The sequence below is a fragment of the Manacus vitellinus genome, unplaced genomic scaffold (genome assembly GCF_001715985.3).
Source record: "Manacus vitellinus isolate BGI_N305 unplaced genomic scaffold, ASM171598v3 scaffold_20_pilon, whole genome shotgun sequence".
Classification (NCBI taxonomy): domain Eukaryota; kingdom Metazoa; phylum Chordata; class Aves; order Passeriformes; family Pipridae; genus Manacus; species Manacus vitellinus.
This window is the reverse complement of record NW_021939471.1, coordinates 544,240-562,568: the sequence shown is the minus strand read 5'-3', so window position 1 is coordinate 562,568 and position 18,329 is coordinate 544,240. Positions and strand designations below refer to the sequence as shown.

Here is an 18,329-nt window from a genome sequence, read left to right as displayed (position 1 = left end):
ATCCATGGATGCTGTCCCAGGCCATGCCTTGAGCCTCCAAGGTCTCCTGAGCCTGCGCAGAGTTCCCGTGAGGGGCACTGGGAAAGGGTTTTTCCTGCCTTTCAGGGTTGGCAGGGGGCTTTGATGGGCCAACAGCCACCACTTCCCAGCCTGCAAAAGTCCCCTGGTGATCCTAGAGTGCTTAAATCATTAACTGTTTCAGTCTCTGACACTGTACAAGGAGTTTACAGTTAACTCTCAACGTGGGGAAACCGAATCTTGATGCTGCTCTAGGACCTTCCTCCACTTCCAGACTACGTCTGGGCATCTTTAATTGCATTTGTGAGGCACTTTGCCTTCTCTCTGTCCAGAAAATATTTTTCTGAAGCCTTTCATATTCCTGCAGGCTGGTGTCCTGGATGTATTTGAACTGATTGATGCATATAAAGGAATGATTGGTTGTGACTGGAGGACTTTGAATAATCTTCAAAAAGTGCTTGCTTGTTTCTGCCATATTTTCTTTCCCATTGCAGTACACAGAAAATAGTCACCATCCTAGAATGGAATTATACACATTTTAAAATATTTGAGCAGAAGGAAAGTAACAAGCTGCAATGCAGATAGTTTTAGATTGCTGTTCCAGTGGGAAAATAAAGCAATGTGGTGCTGGGTGAAGATTGCCTCATTAATTCCCAGGAAAATTATGTGGCAGCGCCATCTTGTGATGTTGGGATGCACTGTGGGATGCTCAGTCTCCAGTTCCCCCAATTCTTGGTTAAAAACCTTTCTTAAGTTAATGTGCCTAATACACAACTGCTGGACATGTGTGTGGTTGATTTTAAAAGAAGATGATTGAATGTCTTCATTTATTTGAATGGAAGAATGTTAAGAGAAGTTAATTTTCCCACTTTTTCCTAATTTAATGTGTTGTTTCCTTTTTTTTTTTTCCCTTAGGGTGAACCTGGTAGACCAGGACAAGCCGGTGAGCCTGGATTTCCAGGATCTCCCGTAAGAGCATGATTATTTACACTTTAGAAAAAACAATCGTATTTAGAAAGATAATCATGTGTCATCATATGATATTGATCACTTATCACATGATACTGATGATTCATCAATGCAAAGCTCTACCACTCATACTTGTGTTAGCTCACTCTTAGGCTCCAGTCAGTGTTTGCTGAACTGTTGTTATCCGAGAGTGTGAAGGTGTTCACGTAATTTCTGTTATAAATTCCTGTGACCAATATTCTAACACAAGCACCTAACTCCCCTCCATGAGTCTTCCCTGAGAAACTGGGGAGGAAACTAAGTCCATGATAACTTCGGTTTAATTGCTAAATGTGTTTTAGTAATGGTTGTTTATCATGGTGAACTTTTCCAAAAGAACATACGCAGTGTGCAGCTCTGAGTTTATATTTATTTTAAATAGCTCTGAGTTTTGATCTCTGCTTAATTAATGTTTCTCCATATTAAGACTCAAAAGTTCATTTGCCACTCATTTTATTTCGTTACTTCTGTTGAAATTTGAGACTTGATCATACCCTGATATAAATGATAAAGCTTTTAATATTAGTAAAAACATGCATAATGCTGAGACAGTCCAACTTCAAGGCCGTGTCATGTGTGACCTACTCAAATTCCCTGCCTCACTATGCTATGTCACCAAGGTGAAGGGGTGTTAGAAGTATTCATATTACCTGCACCCTCATCCCTGTTAGCACCATTATTGGTGGGCTCATATGCAGAAATCAGGATTTTATTTGTTTGTTTGTTTGTTTTTCCTACTTAGGGGCCTCGAGGCTTTCCTGGTGCTCCTGGTCTCCCAGGTCTCAAGGGTCACCGGGTAAGAGACAGGTTTTCCTACTGCTTATAGATGATATTTCCAGGCAGTTTTACTATAAGGATACAAAAGATTTTTTTTTTTTTTGTATTTATGTGGAATTTGACTACACTACAGGCGAGCCAGCTGTAGTAGAATTACTGACATTTGAGAGGAAGAGGGCCTTGCAGAAAACCAACGCTATTCCCCTTTAAACTGACCTCTGTGTTACATTCTCTAGTGCTTTCTTCACTCTATTTTCAAATGTTCTGGGAATCTGGAAGGAGCTTGCATGAGCCCTGCCAAGCTTCGGGAGGTGCAAACCTGATAGTTCTCTCTCTTTGTTGGCAAGTCTTGCGTTAGGGTGGGGAACTTGAGAGGTGGATATGTTTGCAATATGGAGTGACTACAAATTACCAGGTTTTCTGGCCAGAATTTTGCTTTGGGGAGGAATAAGTAGGTTTCCTGTGGCTCAGAGCCTCCTCCTTGTTGTTTTAGGATTTTTTTAAAAAAAACGTTCTTGTTTTAAAAAGGAAACCAAATCCAAGGAAATGTACCTTGTACAACTGGTTTCCATTTAGGAAATGTTTAAAAACTTTATTCCATCTGGTTTTTTTTTCTTCCTTATTTTTTACTTTCTTACTCTTACCACCTCAGATCCATTCTTAACACTTTAGTATCGAGTTACTTTAACAATAATAGTAGGAATGCTCTCTGTATGTCCATATATGAATGCAATTTCTCCATATTTTTATAATTTACAGGGATTGAAAGGACTTGACGGTCCAAAAGGTGAAATTGGAGCAGCTGGAGCAAAGGTATTTTCATGGCCCAAAAAACTAAATGGTTAAGCATGTTTTATATGACCATGAAAGAGGGTAGATATTCTGAACACAGCTTTGTGCACGCTCCTGTCAGTGCTATTCATGCAGAGTGGAGTTGTCCATATTTACTGTGTGTTTGATACATATAAACTGCTATACAATGACATGTCTGGGCTTTATGCTGAGAGTCCCAGTTTCAACTGGGGCTCAGTTTTAGGCCTGTAAGGTGTCACTGGGTGAATTGACCGTGGTCCATCTGTGACACGTGTCTGTGACACTGAACACAACAAAGTCTCTTAATGAGGAGCCCATGCCTATGTTGCAACTTTCCACTTGGGCAGTTCGTGTTTCTTGTTGGCTTTGTGACCAAGCTGAGAGGAAAAACACAGTTTTCTAACACTTTTTTAATACAATAAAATAGAGCAATGCATAATTAAAACCTGACTCTTCTCTTTTGAGTTACTGTACTACAGACTGACTTAAATGAAACAGGCATTGGAGTGGAGAGAGAGGATATATTTCATCCAACTGACTATTTTTCACCTAACAAGTTTATTCTATTACAATTTTTGACCCCCACTGGCACTGCAGCACCCTTACAACTTCAGCTTAAAGCAGTGGTAACACAGGATAGCCACCTGGAGTCAGTCCTTTCAAGATAGGTTAAAAGTTGTATGTTAAAAGAACATAGAACACTTTTTTCAGGCTTTTCCGCATTCATTAGTGCTGATGCTGAAACATTTTTTGGCCTGCCATAGGTAATAATTGAATGTGGGACAGAACTATTCCTTTAGATTAAAAACACAGTAAATGAAGTGAACCTTCCAAAATCTGAATTTAAATGTGTAATTAGTAGTTAAGGAGAGTTTGTGTAAGAAAAAATTTCTTTCCTGACACTGCCCACGACTTTTGGTGGAGGCAGCAACAACAGGAGACTTGGTAGGAGCAGGTAGGTGGTGTGGGCAGGTAACTGGAACACATAGGAGTTAAATCTGCTTCATTATTTCACTGAGGACATGTAAACATGGCACTTCCCATCAGCGTGGGAAACAGTGCTCTTGCCCTGTGTGATGCACACAGGTGACTGTGCAAACCTGCCTCTGAGCTCCAACAGAAGCACATAGGACAGGGATGAGATGTAACTCCACTTTGCTTTCACCCATTTCTCTAATTGTGTGATTTCATTTCCATTTCTAGGGAGAGTCTGGACCAACTGGTGCCATGGGAGCAACGGGTCCTCTGGTGAGTGTCATGTGCACTGGGTATTGCAGAAGTGATTGTAAATACTGTTGCCAGTAGGAATTTCTTGGTTTTGATATCTGTATTTGAGGTCATGGGGCTGAACTTTCTCTTAATTAAGGCTTCATTTTCTATTACACTCACAGTAAGTTTGGTCCACTGTAAGCTGTTATTCTTCTCCGTTCAAAGACGTAGGGTGATAATGATAAATCAGAAGGCTCAGCAGAAACATGAATGTAGGTGTGGTGGTTGTTTGCCTACTCATGTAAGTGTAGGGTGACTAGTTTTTTATTTTTATATATTGATGTTTCATATGGAGTGATTTCAATATGAGAAAAACTGGGTTAGGTTGCTCTGACGTAGAAGTGGAGTAATTTAGTCAGAAATGAACTAGCTAGGAAAACCATGGACGGAGGATTTTGGATATTACAGTAAGGATAAGCATACAAGGAATGAAAGTGAAATGGAGAAACTTTTTCTCAGAGTAGTTTTCATTTAGATACGGTTTTAGAAAACTGAATAGGTGTGAGATGCCAAAGATTGACTCTCAGCAGTTCTTCTGGAAGTACAGCACCTTTCTGATATTAGATAATGGCATCTCTCTGGGAGCACTATGTTGTATCATGTAGGATGCAATATCTCTGAAGTGGGATCCAATTTGTGAATGAGAAGTAGTGAAAGAAATTGCTTTATTGTTACTGGTGAGTATATACAGAATTTATTCAAATGTGTTTAGAACTGGAAATACTGTTGGAACAGAAGAAGAAAAATTACTGTTTATTAAATTTCCACTGGTCAAGCCTGTGAGGCTGTAAGGACTAATGTGAGATCCTACTTCTTTCCTGCTATAGCACAAGACAAGCTATACCTGCAGGGGTAAAAAAAAGAATAACTTGATTCTTTAACTGTTGTTTCCATCATCCATCCTTATCACTCTTGTAGTCTCAGTGAAACTAATCATGTTCATGTTAAAAGTAAATAAAGGAGATTGAGCAGAAAACCACTGGAGAGTGATGCAGTGCAAAGGAAAAGTCAAGTATGTTTAGAAAAATCCCCAAAAAACAAAGGAAAAAACATCCAAAAGAGGTGGTGGCAAGTGTTCTCTCCATTATGGGGGGGAAACTCAAGTGAACTGTGCTCTGCCCTTCTTATTATTCTGCCATGGTGGCCTCCTAAATAATGCACTTCTTGTTCTCTCTTCAAGGGACCTAGAGGAATGCCAGGGGAAAGAGGTCGAATTGGACCACAGGGTGCCCCTGTAAGTAGGATCTTCCTTCTCCATCCTAGTAATTCCTCCCTTGTTTTACTTAAATCCCTGACCCTGAAAGTGTTTATTCATGTGACTTGCCAGTCACTTGTATGGTGAGTTCTGCTGTAACCTAAGAGTGTTAGGGCTGAGTGGGTTTGTGGGGTGAGACCTTTACCATAAATTTTAAAAGTTAGAAACACTTTCTAAAAGGAGAATGGTAGCTGTATGGTAACTTCTCATACCAGAGCTGCCCATGAGGCCAAGTACCTTCACAACACTTTTTTCTGTGATACAGAAAAAGTTTTGTTTCTGTGGAATTTCTCATGAGAGGCTATTTTCACCAAAAATTACTGAACTGGAAATAATATACATATTATTATTATATTTTTGATTTTTGTCTGCATAAAAGTTTAAAACAAAAGTTTAGATGCAGTCTTTCAATTAAGATTTCAAATTTAGATGAAGTCATACAATTTAATTCCAGATAATAAAGCTGTCTTCTTAAAAAATATTTTGATTTTCATCTAAAAGGATTAGCCTTGACATGAGATCATACTTGAGTAGGAGTTTCATCTTGTTGCTTTTACATCCAATGTCAAGTATTTTTTTTCTGGCATTTCTCCCTATGACTTTTATATGGTCCATGTATGTTATATGCCCCATACAATGACACTCTCAAAATATTGTCCTTTCTGAAAATAGAGAAATTCATTAATTAGAAGGGGAACGTAATTTCTTCCAGAGGTTTTTGACAGTGTTTGGAGGAATGTGCAATCCAGCACTTTTATCAATTTACTATGTGTGGCTTTTATCACAAATGCCAACAATAATAATTTTTTAAAAAGTAGAGTTCTTATAAATATTCTCTGTTTCATATTTTCATAACTAGGGTGGGCGTGGCCAGCATGGTATGCCTGGGAAGCCAGGGCCAATGGTAAGTTTTTTTTCTCAATCACCTGTTTCTTCTCTCTATTTCCACTTGCCTTTTGACACTACGAAATAAAAAACCGTGTTGGCAGTTGCTGGTATCAGTAAAGTGCACCTGGAATTAATTACCTGTGAGTGATTCCTAATTCTACTTATTTTTGTTTTGGTACTGTCTTCTGAGAAATTATACTCCGTAGTTTACTTCCTCTAAAGGCTTTTATTTGCAGAGGAGTAGACTATAACATCCTCTAGGAAAGGTGATGCTTTGCTGCTCTTATGGAGTCCATACTGTCGGGAGGAAACTGTCTTAAACATCTGCACTGTGATGTAAATTGGTTTATAATTGTGCATTATCTTCCCTCGAGTACAAAGTTGTCAAACGAGAGCGCAGCCATTCTCAGCAAGGAGAAATGCCACTCACCGAAGCAGAACTTGCTCCCTGCAGTTGATCTCTTACCAAAACTGTGTAAGAGCCTTTTAATTAGGGACAGTCACCTATGGAACTGAAGAACCAGAAGCCTCAATGTCTGCCAAAATGAGCAAGCCTGGTTTGTGTGGCTGTGGAAGTCCTCACGTGACGGCAGCAGGGCTGCAGATGATGTGGCTGTTTGAACTACGAAGTCATTGTATCAAAGGTTGCTGGTTTCAATCATGCAATCTGGTCTCACAATGCATTTGGAAAATGCACATGAGAAAAATTCACATAAATCGGTGATTATTCACACACTTATTATTAATTTTCTGTTGCTTTTGCACATGAGAGCTTGTGATGATTTCGTACTGCTTGTGCAAGGCCAGCTTTCACTTAAAAAATATTGTATACCTTTATGTTTACTTTTTTTTAGGATGTGGTTGACAGTTCCTGCCTGTTGATAGAGTCAGCCTGAACCTTTAGCTCTTTGTGATGTTTTGCAAACAAAACAACAAACCAAACACAATGTCTAACAACCAGACACCCCAAAATCATTGCATCAAAAAAAACCCCCAACCCCCTAATGCACCTGACCACAGTAAAAATTTCATTCTTTATTTGCTAATGATTAAAACCTGAGAAAAATTCAGTTACCTATGTCATTGGAATGAGCAGACTATTTTATTAAAAGCTTCATTAAGAAATAATTAGCTTTAATAGAAGCTCAAAAAATGAGCGTAAGTTCCTAAAAGCTGCAAAACTCAGTTATTTAGTTTATCACAAAAGATGTTAAAGTTGTTAGAAGAAACTTTCAAACAATGAAAAGATTTTTGCAGTATCTAAAACAAATGATAAAGTTTAAAAATGCTGGGTCCCAAGCTAGGGAATTTTACATGAAGCTTGAAATTTTTCTTTGGCATAAAATATGAGCTCAGCTTCACTGGACGTGCTAACTGGTTGGCTAATATTTTTGGAAAATCCCATGAAGTGTCACAAGGGAGATACTGGTCCTTGATGCATGTGTTTCTCATTGGAGGAAGCTTTAATGAAATGTGTTGTTATTTGGGTCAGTGCAGTGGTACACTGTAATTCTGGAATTCTTCCTGCAACAGGAGAGAGATTTGGCAGATATTTATTTGTGATCCAATAAACTGGGACATAGGTTTACAAAAATCTACTTAGTGAGTTGTTATATCAGTTCTGTAGAAATCCAGTGCAAGGTCACGGCAGAAATGCTTGTAATAATGCTAAGTGGGACAGACTGTTCTGATTAAGTTTGTCAGGAGAGCTTTATTACATAGAATATTTTTCACAGTATGAATCATATTTTACAAAAAGGCAGAAAGTCAGGAGAAGATAGAGGAATCATGTGGGAAGAGTGTTGTAGTGAGTGTTTATAACCACCGTGTGCCGCCACTCTGAGACTTTATAGTACAGTAGAAAGTTCATCTGTTGAAAGTCCTGTTCAGCACAGGAGGCATTATGGAAATGGAACCAATCCACAAATTTAAGGCCCTTAATTGGCAGTCTTCCTGTATAGCAGAACGAGTTTTGCATCATACCATGCAGGTATTTTCAAGTGTGTACACTTGAAGTTTGTTTTCTAGTGAGTTTAGTCAGTCTGCCATGTAATGCCTGACCAAACTTCATGCCCTCACAATCACAGGAGGTGTGACTCTGTTACTCTGCAGTGCAACAAACCAAGAATTTGCCTCTGTAACCAGAAATAGTGTAGCAACATCAGTACTGTGGCTGGAGCTGTCAGACCTTCTGAGAGCATTGACTGTCTCAAGATATTCTGTTATTTGAGGAGAGCTATACTGGTTTGGGGAGCTGAAGGTGTACCTCTGCAAACACTTGTGCTTCATGGTGTGGCAGAACTCAGCCTTTTCTCCACTTCCTTTTCCAGACACACCTGCCTATCTTTGAACAAAGATTCAAGCAGTAAATTGTCTCTGCTCTACATCTTTGTCTCTCTTGAGAATTTAGTAAAAAATCTGTGTCTTACAGCTTGCAAATGAACTTGTCTGTGAATCTGGGAATCTTAATTCCCATAATTGCTAACTGTGTGTGTTGCAATTTGGGCATTAATAGCTGAATCAAGAACTTTTCTTTGCTGAAGTCAGTAAATATATTATTAAAATACTGCGCCACAGTTCCATAAAATGCGTGTGTATCACTTAAAAAAAAGATATTTATAGTTATTTTTATAAAAGTTTTATGACTAAAACCCACATGTAATCCTAGAACCATATTTACCCAGTGATTTAGGAACTAGTCTGTGGGATATAAACTGCCAAAATATAGCTTTGTGTGTCTATCTTTTATAGGGCCCACTTGGCATAACTGGTTCTCCAGGTTTTCCCGGTATTCCTGGTCTGAAGGTAAAAAAATAAATTGAAAGTATCTTTTTAAAATGTCTAATAACACATAATTAAAAATGTATACTAGACTGCACAGGGTTCAGATTGACAGGTGTACAAGTCCCCAGGAGTCACCGTGAAACCAATGTTAGTCAAGACCTTCAGAAAGAAGATGAAAACCCAAAGCCAAATGAAGCAATTGCAATTCACCACCCTTAGGATACTTTGCTTTCACTTCTGCTTGTGTTAAGGGGTGATTATAAGATCAATGTCATGCTGTTCCTCAGGAATCTTGTCCCATTCATTCAAAGCATAACAAGATGTGTTACAAGTGAGGTTGCAAGGACTGGTCTCAGTCAGCATGGAAGCAGTACCTTCTAGTGCTGAAACCTCTAGTTTTGGCCAAGAACACTTTTTGAGATGACCTCAAATGCCTGAACCCCAAGAGAGATCTGCTGCAGTTCATCACAACAGAGCAAATTATGTTTGCTGCCTTTCGTGGCTCAGTGTGACTGGGCAGAAATGGAAAACTTGCACTGGCTGCAGCACTGCCTTTGTGGCACTTCCCTCACTTGCTTTTCAAGAAAGTGCTCAATTTTTTTCCTTAGCATTGAGACAATGTCTTCAAAGAAAGAAAAGACAACTCATATGGCTTCCTTATGCTTCTTATACTTACCCTCCACCCAGTTGCTCCCTTTTTTTTTCCTTTACGCTCCTAAAACACGATAGGAAAATGCTATACAAGAAGAAACTCTCAATCAGTTAGATAGCCAAGATCAGCAGATGTTTTGTGTTGTTTTGAAGCTGGCAGCGCTCATGAAACTGTGTTTTGGAAACAAATCTTAAGAAGAGTGTTAACATAATTGTAGAGTCAAAGAACAGCAGGTTGGAAGGGGAGCTCGAGGATCATCTGGTCCAAGCTTGCTTTGCAAAAGCACAGTCTAGACAGAAGATGGGTGTACAGTTAAATGATAGATGTTTTAGTGCATGTCATAAATGTATTTGATATGGTAAGCACTATCTTACATAAGTAAATGTTTGGAGAAGCTGTCACATGATGAATCGATTACAGCTTTTGAAAAGGAGAAGCTTGGCTTCAAGTTTGATCATCAGATGATGTCAAATTGGAGTAGCTGCTTTGAACTCCTAAAAGCTAAGCAGAATATACAATGAAGAGGTGGACTTTAGTTCTGAAGACGTGATATTAACAACCATCAGTTCCAAAAAGCTAATTTCCTATATAAAGATAAAATTCAAAGAAGATGCTAGGAAGAATTTTTTTTTTTTTGTTTGTTCACCCAGTCTAATCTTACAGGGATTTTATGCTTAATATAGTGCTGAAACAGTGAGTTCCTCTGCACTGTGCAAAAAATAATCACCCAACCAACCCCAGATGTGTTATTATGTCTAAATCTTAAGCCTTGCTGCTAATGAAGGCAAAAAAAAAAGCCCTTGTAAAATTACAGACACATACTGGGATTTTAGAGAGACATGTCTGTCCCTTGATCTGATTTGGGCTCCTGGATAGTGCTACTTGCATATAGAAAGCTTCCTTGTCTTGTAAACATTGAGGAAAAAATCCTGTTCATGCTTTTAAAGTTTACATTCACATAGAAGTAATAGAAGCAAAATTAGGTAAGCAAAATTTAAGGGTAATAAACTAATTCAAAACATGAATTATTTCTCTGTTATAAACTCAGTATGTCTCCTTAATTACTTTATAGTGCTGCTTTTTAGGGCAAAATAATGTTGTTATTTTGTCATGTGAAATCTTAGGGTGAAGCAGGTCCAACAGGTCCTCGTGGTCCTGAAGGTCCTCAAGGACAAAGAGGTGAAACAGGTCCACAGGGCCCAGCTGGATCACAAGGTCTTCCTGTAAGTACATTAAATTGAGTTCCTCAGTGCTCAGCTTGTGCATGTTATCTGTTTATAGGGCTTTTTAGTACCCCACTTGAGCACTGCCGAGTTTTGCTCAAATTACTTTCTTTTTTTTTTTTTTTACCAGGGGAAAAAAAAGGTCTCATTCATTTGTTTTGTGCTTACTTTACTGATAATAACTTTTTATTATTTAATTACAACAAGAAGGAAAACTGAAAGTTATGCAGCTTGATTCAGTATCAGTCCTAGAAGTACTTTAAACTTAAGTTTAAACACAAGACCTTCAACATTAAAAATCACATTTACTTGCATACTTTATTACCCATTTTAGCGTAAGTAGATCATATGTTGCTGTATTTATTTAATAGTCTTTCTTGTCTGGTCTTCTAAAGTGGATAAAATAACTACCTTCTGCATTTGCTATTGATGCCCTCCTCATTAAAATGGTTCTTAATGATTGGTACATTATCTTTAGGGTACTGAAGGCACAGATGGCTCCCCAGGTGCGAAGGGCCCTACTGTAAGTAATCATGTTTCCTGCTGAAGAAACTGTGTAAGTTAATTTATTTTATTTTCCTTATTTTTATTATGTTTCCTTACTGTTGTTTCTGTTTGCAGGGATCTCCAGGCACTGGAGGACCCCCTGGTTTATCAGGCCCACCCGGTTCCCCAGGACCACAGGGCAGCACTGGCCCCCCTGGTATCCGAGGCCAGCCGGTAAGGATGGCCTTGTCTCCATGGGAATCCCAATGTCTGACACGTGTGTCACTCTGGGAAACCAAAAGCAGGGATCAGCAGGGCTTCCTTTAAATAAATTAATAATGAGTGTGCTGAGACTCGGATTTTGTGGATCTTCTGTGTGTCCAAAATACTGTTGTTGCCTTCTTAAAAGTCTGAGAAAGAAGTGTGTCTATATAAACCCAGACAAAGAGATTGATTTACTTTTTGTCTTTATAACATCATAATAAACAAACATGGTAAGGGGAAAGACAAATCATTATAAGCATCCTATTATATTGCCTACAACTAGTAACTAAGCTAGGAAAGGTTCCTCTGTTTCATAGTATAATACAAACTGATCAGGTGATTTATGCAGACTTTAAACCTTATCAGTGCTGCTCATGTGCTTGTTTTCAGGGAGACCCCGGTGTCCCGGGTTTCAAGGGAGAGGCAGGACCCAAAGGTGAACCTGTAAGTCTCCATGTGCTTCGTAAGATGAAAAGGAATCACAAAGGCTTGTATAAATGTTTCAAGTAGATCCTTAAATTTTTAAAGACATTTCTAACTGCTCACAATCATGAGAGTAACCATTGTGGAAGACAAAGCACAGTGACCCTTGGTGTAGAGTGTGCTAACAATGAATGGTGAAGTGGGTTCTTGGATGTTATAAATCACCCACCCAACATAGGCCTGACAGGACTCAGGGACAGAAAAACCACTTAGTGCAACTATTGAGGTTTCTGTACCACGCAGAATGAGAGCCTGGTAGTTTCTTCATCTCATATGAAATGGATCCATATGATTCTGGACATTTAAGAGCTCACAGGTCTGTGTGCTAATCATAATAAAGTCCATTTTATTTTAAACTTACATTTAATACTTATGAAGTTTTGCATATATTAGATATAGTTTACTTAGACACAAAATAATATAAATAGTTGCATGTTCACAGTATGAATAGCTGTTTAGCCCACAGTTAATATTTGTGAAAAGTTACTTGAAAACATGGCTAATTCCATGCTGCAAGCATGTGACTTTTGGGACAAAACTGACTCCACAGAGTTTAAGTTGATTTGACTTGTCAAACAATCTTCAGTTTTCCTTTCTCACTAGTTAAATGATCATGTAATAAGTGACAAAAATGCACAGGTGAAGTAATGGTTCCCTTACCACTGTCTTCTCTACTAGAGTCTCACTGAGTTTTGAATTCTTTGCAGCTTTTCCAAATGCAAACTATCATGGGTGACTGTAAGAAGCACTGTACAGCCCAACTGCAATTTATTAGCTTATAAACATTGTGAAAGAGAAAAGCAGATGCTGAAAAGCTCCATTTTTTAACTGAATCAAAACCTAATTCTTTTTTTTCTCCTTTATTTGGAAAAATGTTTATGGTGTTTAGAAGACAGTCTGTTTCAATATGCTTGAGAAGTGGTAAGCTTAACAATGATTTTTTAAAAAAAAAGTTTTACTTTCACTAGGGCCCACAAGGTCCCCAAGGTCCCATTGGCCCCATTGGTGAAGAAGGGAAAAGAGGTCCTCGAGGAGATCCAGGGTCAGTAGGTCCACCAGGCCCTGTTGGAGAAAGGGTAAGCAATCCAAAGGAATAATGGCTTGAGAGATGCACTGCTAAGCTGAAAAACCTCTTCACCTAACTATGGATGTTCTTACAGCTTTGTTGTGGGTATAGTCAAACTTTATTTTCCTAACAGAAGTTAATACTGTGCATTATTTTCTTTTTACACTGGATATTTTCATGTGGGGATTCATTGCACAGGGATCTGCAGACTTTTTGCTTAACCCTGTGTAAGTGGTCATCTTGCTTCCAAGGAGCTGTTCAGTATGCATGAATGAGACATTGATGTTTTTACCACTCCAAGTGGTAAAAAAACCCCAAGACTAAGTACTGAAGTTAGAGAATTGTAAGGAACCCCCAAACCATAAATCTGGTCCTTTATTTGCAATAACTTATGTAGAAGTTAAGGTAATCACCTCATATCTATTGCTTTTCCTAGGGTGCTCCTGGTAACCGTGGTTTTCCAGGTTCTGATGGCTTACCTGGACCGAAGGTAAATGAAATTAAAGGGTCCATCTTTTATCGGGTCATTTGTTAAATTTTCATACACGCAGATACATAAAAAGAAACTCTTCCATTAAAAATGTCTGCTTCTGGGCAAATAGGCAGATCCTCAACATCACTGGAAAAACAATCAAAAAGGCCTCAGAAATGCCAAAAGGGGTCTGAGTGTTTTGAGAATAAAATTTTTTTTGAAAAGTCACTTTCAGTTCTTGTGATGTTCAGCTTTGCTTGCTTGTCCCTGACTTAAGGCTCCCTTGTGCTGAAGTGTGCACAGATAGGAGACTTTGACCTGTTCTACTACTATATTTCTTAATGTATTGCTCTGTAGGAAGTAGCTATTTGAAAAATTGCCTTTTCTTTGTGTATGGTGTAATTTTCCTCACACAAATGGGCTTACCCGTCTTTGGTTTTCCCAACCACTCTAACACTTCTAGGGAAGGGATTCGCATGGGTATTTGTCTGGTGCTTCTGTAAATTCCCAATTTCTTGGTAAAAATAAAGGAATTCTAAAATTCTTATATAAATTTGCTTCAAGGGTGAGAGAAAACTTTTAAGTAAAAAATTGGGAAAAAAGTAATAATAATAATAATAATAATAATAATAATAATAATAATAATAATGGTCTTGATAATTGGGAACTCTGTTTGCAAAAATAGGTCCTTCATGGAAGACACTGTTTCTACTTAACCTTCTCTTACTGTTGCTGCTCAGGCTGTTAACAAGTAGCCCATTGGTATCTTTCTAGGGTGCCCAAGGAGAGCGTGGTCCAGCAGGATCTTCTGGTCCTAAAGGAGGTCAGGGAGATCCTGGACGTCCTGGTGAACCTGGCCTTCCTGGTGCAAGGGTGAGGAACTAACAGCAGCACGCTATAAACCATGGTACTCTGCATTTTCTAAAGGCAACAATGAATGTTATGGAATTAAGAAGCTCTCATACAAGGGCAGACTCATTTCTGTGAGGCTAAAGGCCGAAATACCTGTCTTTTTTCCCTGCTGATTTCGGGAAGCATAGCTTTTGTCTTTGAGAAAGGGGAAATAGCCCTGATTGAGAACAGCTAAACAGAAGGAAGTGTGCTTGTAAAGCACATAATTGCCACAGAGAACATGAATTAAAGGCCAACCTTCATTAAATTGGTGGTTGACAACTTACACAGTTGGGTGATGCATGTCATCTAGGGATTTGTTTACAGGAAAATTATATGAGAACAATTTGGAATACCAGAAAACGACATAAAGGGTTAAAAAAAGAGATAAAAGGTAAAATGTGATATAGATCGCTGGGTTATGTTGGCAGAAATAAAAATAAGCCTGTGAGAAGCTCAAGAGGTGTAACAGCAAGAAAAGGGGGAATAGGAAAAGGGAAGAGTAGAGACAGTGAGGGATGAAGCTGTAAAGTGAAGATAAGGATGGAAGACCTTTAACACAGGGAATTTTGTACTATGGTATTAACTGTGCATGTCTTTTGGATTTATTTACATTTATTTAATGTTCTGGAGTTATATGCCTAACCCTAACACCAATAGTATTCCCAATTTTAGGGTTTGACAGGAAATCCAGGTGTTCAAGGCCCTGAAGGAAAACTTGGCCCCTTGGTAAGTGTTACAGAAATTAGCTCTTTCAGTTAATGCTACACTAATTCAGAGGTCCCACGTCATTGAATTTACTTCTATTAACATGAGTTTTCTTGATTTCTTAAGGCTCATCTTCTCTTTTAATTGTTTGCTTTAGATTCCTGACTTCAAAATTAGTTTTGTCTGTATAGCAGTATCTGTTGTTCAGCAGCTACTGCAACATTTTTAAGCCATTTATTGCTAAAATATTTTTCTAGCTGTCTCTTTAGGGACACAATAAAGTATTTGGTCCATAATGACTCATTTATAATAATTGCATAGTATTTGGTTAAATCCAGCACTATGGCTAAAGCTATGTCTGCTCTGAAGACATTTTAGCTAAGTGGAGAACCAAAGCAGATTAACATTATTTTCTTTCTATATGCAAACATTTTCTAGAGGTTAATAAATGCCTATGAATAAGTATATTTATAATTTATTTGTAAATAAATTTTATTTATTTATAACTTAATGTGGAAAATTCTTTATCTCTTCAGGGTGCTCCTGGAGAAGATGGACGTCCGGGTCCAGCAGGTTCAATAGGAATCAGAGGTCAGCCAGGCAGCATGGGCCTTCCTGGGCCAAAGGGTGGTAGTGTGAGTATGGCAAGATCTGTTCAACTTGAAACATCTGCATATATTTAAATGGATGAAAAAAGTATCTAAAAATAGTCGTTTTTATTCCTGCAATTTAGGGTGATCCTGGAAAACCCGGAGAAGCAGGCAATGCAGGTGTCCCAGGACAGAGAGTGAGTGTGGTTGTTATTTGCAATGATTACAGAAAAGGATGCTTTCCTGTTATATAAATTCATTATACAAGATTTCTTCCTACTTCATTTTAATTTAGGGAGCCCCTGGTAAAGATGGTGAAGTTGGCCCTTCTGGTCCTGTTGGCCCTCCAGTAAGTCAGCTTTTACCACTCTGCCTGCCCATCACTCCATCCATTCTTCACCCTTTTGGCTTCTGTTTTTTTCTATCTTCATGCCAGTTGTTGATTACAGATAAAAAAATCCCAAGAACATTTAAAAAACAAATTGTCCTAGAAAAATGGGAAACTTTGTATTAAATATGTGTGTATATATATGTGTATATATATGAGTAGTCTAATTCCTTTTACTAACCATTACCATGGAGCAAAATTTTCATAGTTCATTTTCCTAGCTTCCTTAGTTTTAACAGAACTGAGTTATTTTCTGTGACCACAGAACTTTTGACGGGGGAAGGATCTTAAGAAGAAATAGTATCTTTTAGATGGGGCATATCCTGGCCTGGGATAAGTAAAAGTGTTGAAAACATACATATTCAGAGAGAAGAAAAATTGTGGATCCTGCCTATATTCCTCTACTGTTTACTTATTACTTTCTTTTGTGTAGGGCCTGGCAGGAGAAAGAGGAGAGCAAGGCCCTCCAGGTCCTACAGGATTTCAGGTATGTGCATTCATTTTTACTTTTATTTTTATTTTGTTAAGAAAAAAATAAACAGCCATGTCTTTATCGACTTAAATTGAAGAAATTCAATCAAGTGATATATGACAAGACACAACTTCAGAACTAAGGCAATGATGTTCAGAATAATTAGTGATATTCACTCAGCTGAACTGGTAAAGGCTTAAATGCCAGCTCTGTATCCCTTGAGAAAACTGCTGCTGTTATTCAGCTTTTATTTGGAGATTTTCCAAAGATGTTCCAAATGCAGAACAAAGTGATTGTTTTGATAATGAAGCATTAATTAAGTCAATCTCTGTTAACAGAGACCTTTATTTTTAGGGCTGACAAGCATATGTCCTGTAAATGTTTTAGAGAAAGGCTGTCATCTCATTTAGGGGAGGGAGAATGCTTTGGTGCAATATTCACAAAACTGTTTCCCTTGGGGGTCTCTTGTACTGAGTGTGCTAGTACATTCATAGTCTTGGTGTCTTACATAAATTTCTATCACGTTTGTGAGCATTTTTACTTTTTTCACAGGGCTTACCTGGGCCACCAGGTCCTCCAGGTGAGGGAGGAAAGCCAGGTGATCAGGTAATTTATGTGTAACGTATAATTAAAAAGAATTTACTTCATAAAGCAATTTTACACTTTCTTCTCTTTGTAATTTAATTTCCCCCTCTCTATTTCAAAATATGTACTGATGTAGTTTGCAAGCTGTCCAAGAATTGCTTTTGGATAAAATAATTGCTAGAATCTGACCATATTCTTGGACTAAGTTGGACTATCACCTCTTGTCATTGATAGATAATATTTAGAATTAGCCATCCACATTCACAGGACTTTGGAAATGAAAATGTTTATCTCTGATTTCCATAACTGTAAGGTTATGAATAGTGATTTCTTTCTAATAGTGAGTTCTGTTCTGCTTAGGGTGTGCCTGGAGATCCTGGAGCTGTTGGTCCATTGGGCCCGAGGGTAAGTGTTTTCTTTCAGAGTTTAAATATTCATAACAGTTCTCTGAGGTTGCAAGTTGATATATAATATGGACTTTACCAGCTAAAGTGACTATTTGACTTTTTTCCCCCACCAACAAAATGGTTGTAAATGTGGATATTTTTTAAGATAATTTCTGTAAAACCTACCCCCTTTAATGATTTTGTAGCTCCTGAAGTGGTGTTGAGTACCAGCTGCTAAATGATTTGATTTACAGCTGTGAAATGACAGTTTTTAGTTTGCTGACAAACATGCTATTTCCCCTGCCTTTAACAGTAAAAGCATTTTATTTGATCAATTCTCCTAGAATTTGTTCACGGGCTCTGCAGTTCTGCACTTATGATGCATTTAGCATTTTGTCTACCAAGACTGTACCCTGACTTCTAAATAAGTAATAATTTTCTATTTTGTAGGGAGAACGTGGCAATCCAGGGGAAAGAGGAGAACCAGGGGCATCAGGACTCCAGGGTGAGAAGGGCATGGCTGGAGGTCATGGTCCCGATGGTCCAAAGGTAAACTGAATGGAGATTTGCATTGCTGGAGTGATGCAATATATAATTCTGCTCATTTGCATGAACATAAAAGAGAGGGCTTTTTTTACTATAAATATGAAAGGTCTTTTCTTTGTATAAGGGTTCCAGGAGGACAGAGAAGTTATTCCAGTTATAACAATATTAATAACTTTCAACATACTTAAGTGCTGAGAGAGAGCATTTTGTATTAATTTATATAGGCCTGAAGTTTAAAATGGTTTTTGTGTTTCTCAGCAGAATGGGACAAAGCCATTTCTGTACTACAGACAACCTTCTAGCAA

At 38.2% G+C, this 18,329-nt stretch overlaps 1 protein-coding gene across 1 annotated transcript in view; it reads left to right on the top strand.

Moving 5' to 3' along the window:
• Positions 1 to 18,329, top strand: part of COL5A2 (collagen type V alpha 2 chain) — a 100,163-nt gene that overhangs the window by 62,936 nt on the left and 18,898 nt on the right. Inside the window, exons 12-33 of the mRNA XM_029959567.1 lie at positions 934 to 987; positions 1,769 to 1,822; positions 2,563 to 2,616; positions 3,820 to 3,864; positions 5,066 to 5,119; positions 6,000 to 6,044; positions 8,780 to 8,833; positions 10,589 to 10,687; positions 11,166 to 11,210; positions 11,309 to 11,407; positions 11,828 to 11,881; positions 12,889 to 12,996; positions 13,423 to 13,476; positions 14,233 to 14,331; positions 15,025 to 15,078; positions 15,594 to 15,692; positions 15,791 to 15,844; positions 15,943 to 15,996; positions 16,469 to 16,522; positions 17,060 to 17,113; positions 17,453 to 17,497; positions 17,929 to 18,027. Coding sequence (XP_029815427.1) covers positions 934 to 987; positions 1,769 to 1,822; positions 2,563 to 2,616; positions 3,820 to 3,864; positions 5,066 to 5,119; positions 6,000 to 6,044; positions 8,780 to 8,833; positions 10,589 to 10,687; positions 11,166 to 11,210; positions 11,309 to 11,407; positions 11,828 to 11,881; positions 12,889 to 12,996; positions 13,423 to 13,476; positions 14,233 to 14,331; positions 15,025 to 15,078; positions 15,594 to 15,692; positions 15,791 to 15,844; positions 15,943 to 15,996; positions 16,469 to 16,522; positions 17,060 to 17,113; positions 17,453 to 17,497; positions 17,929 to 18,027 — 1,431 coding nt within the window. The remainder of the gene's footprint in view (positions 1 to 933; positions 988 to 1,768; positions 1,823 to 2,562; positions 2,617 to 3,819; positions 3,865 to 5,065; positions 5,120 to 5,999; positions 6,045 to 8,779; positions 8,834 to 10,588; positions 10,688 to 11,165; positions 11,211 to 11,308; positions 11,408 to 11,827; positions 11,882 to 12,888; positions 12,997 to 13,422; positions 13,477 to 14,232; positions 14,332 to 15,024; positions 15,079 to 15,593; positions 15,693 to 15,790; positions 15,845 to 15,942; positions 15,997 to 16,468; positions 16,523 to 17,059; positions 17,114 to 17,452; positions 17,498 to 17,928; positions 18,028 to 18,329) is intronic.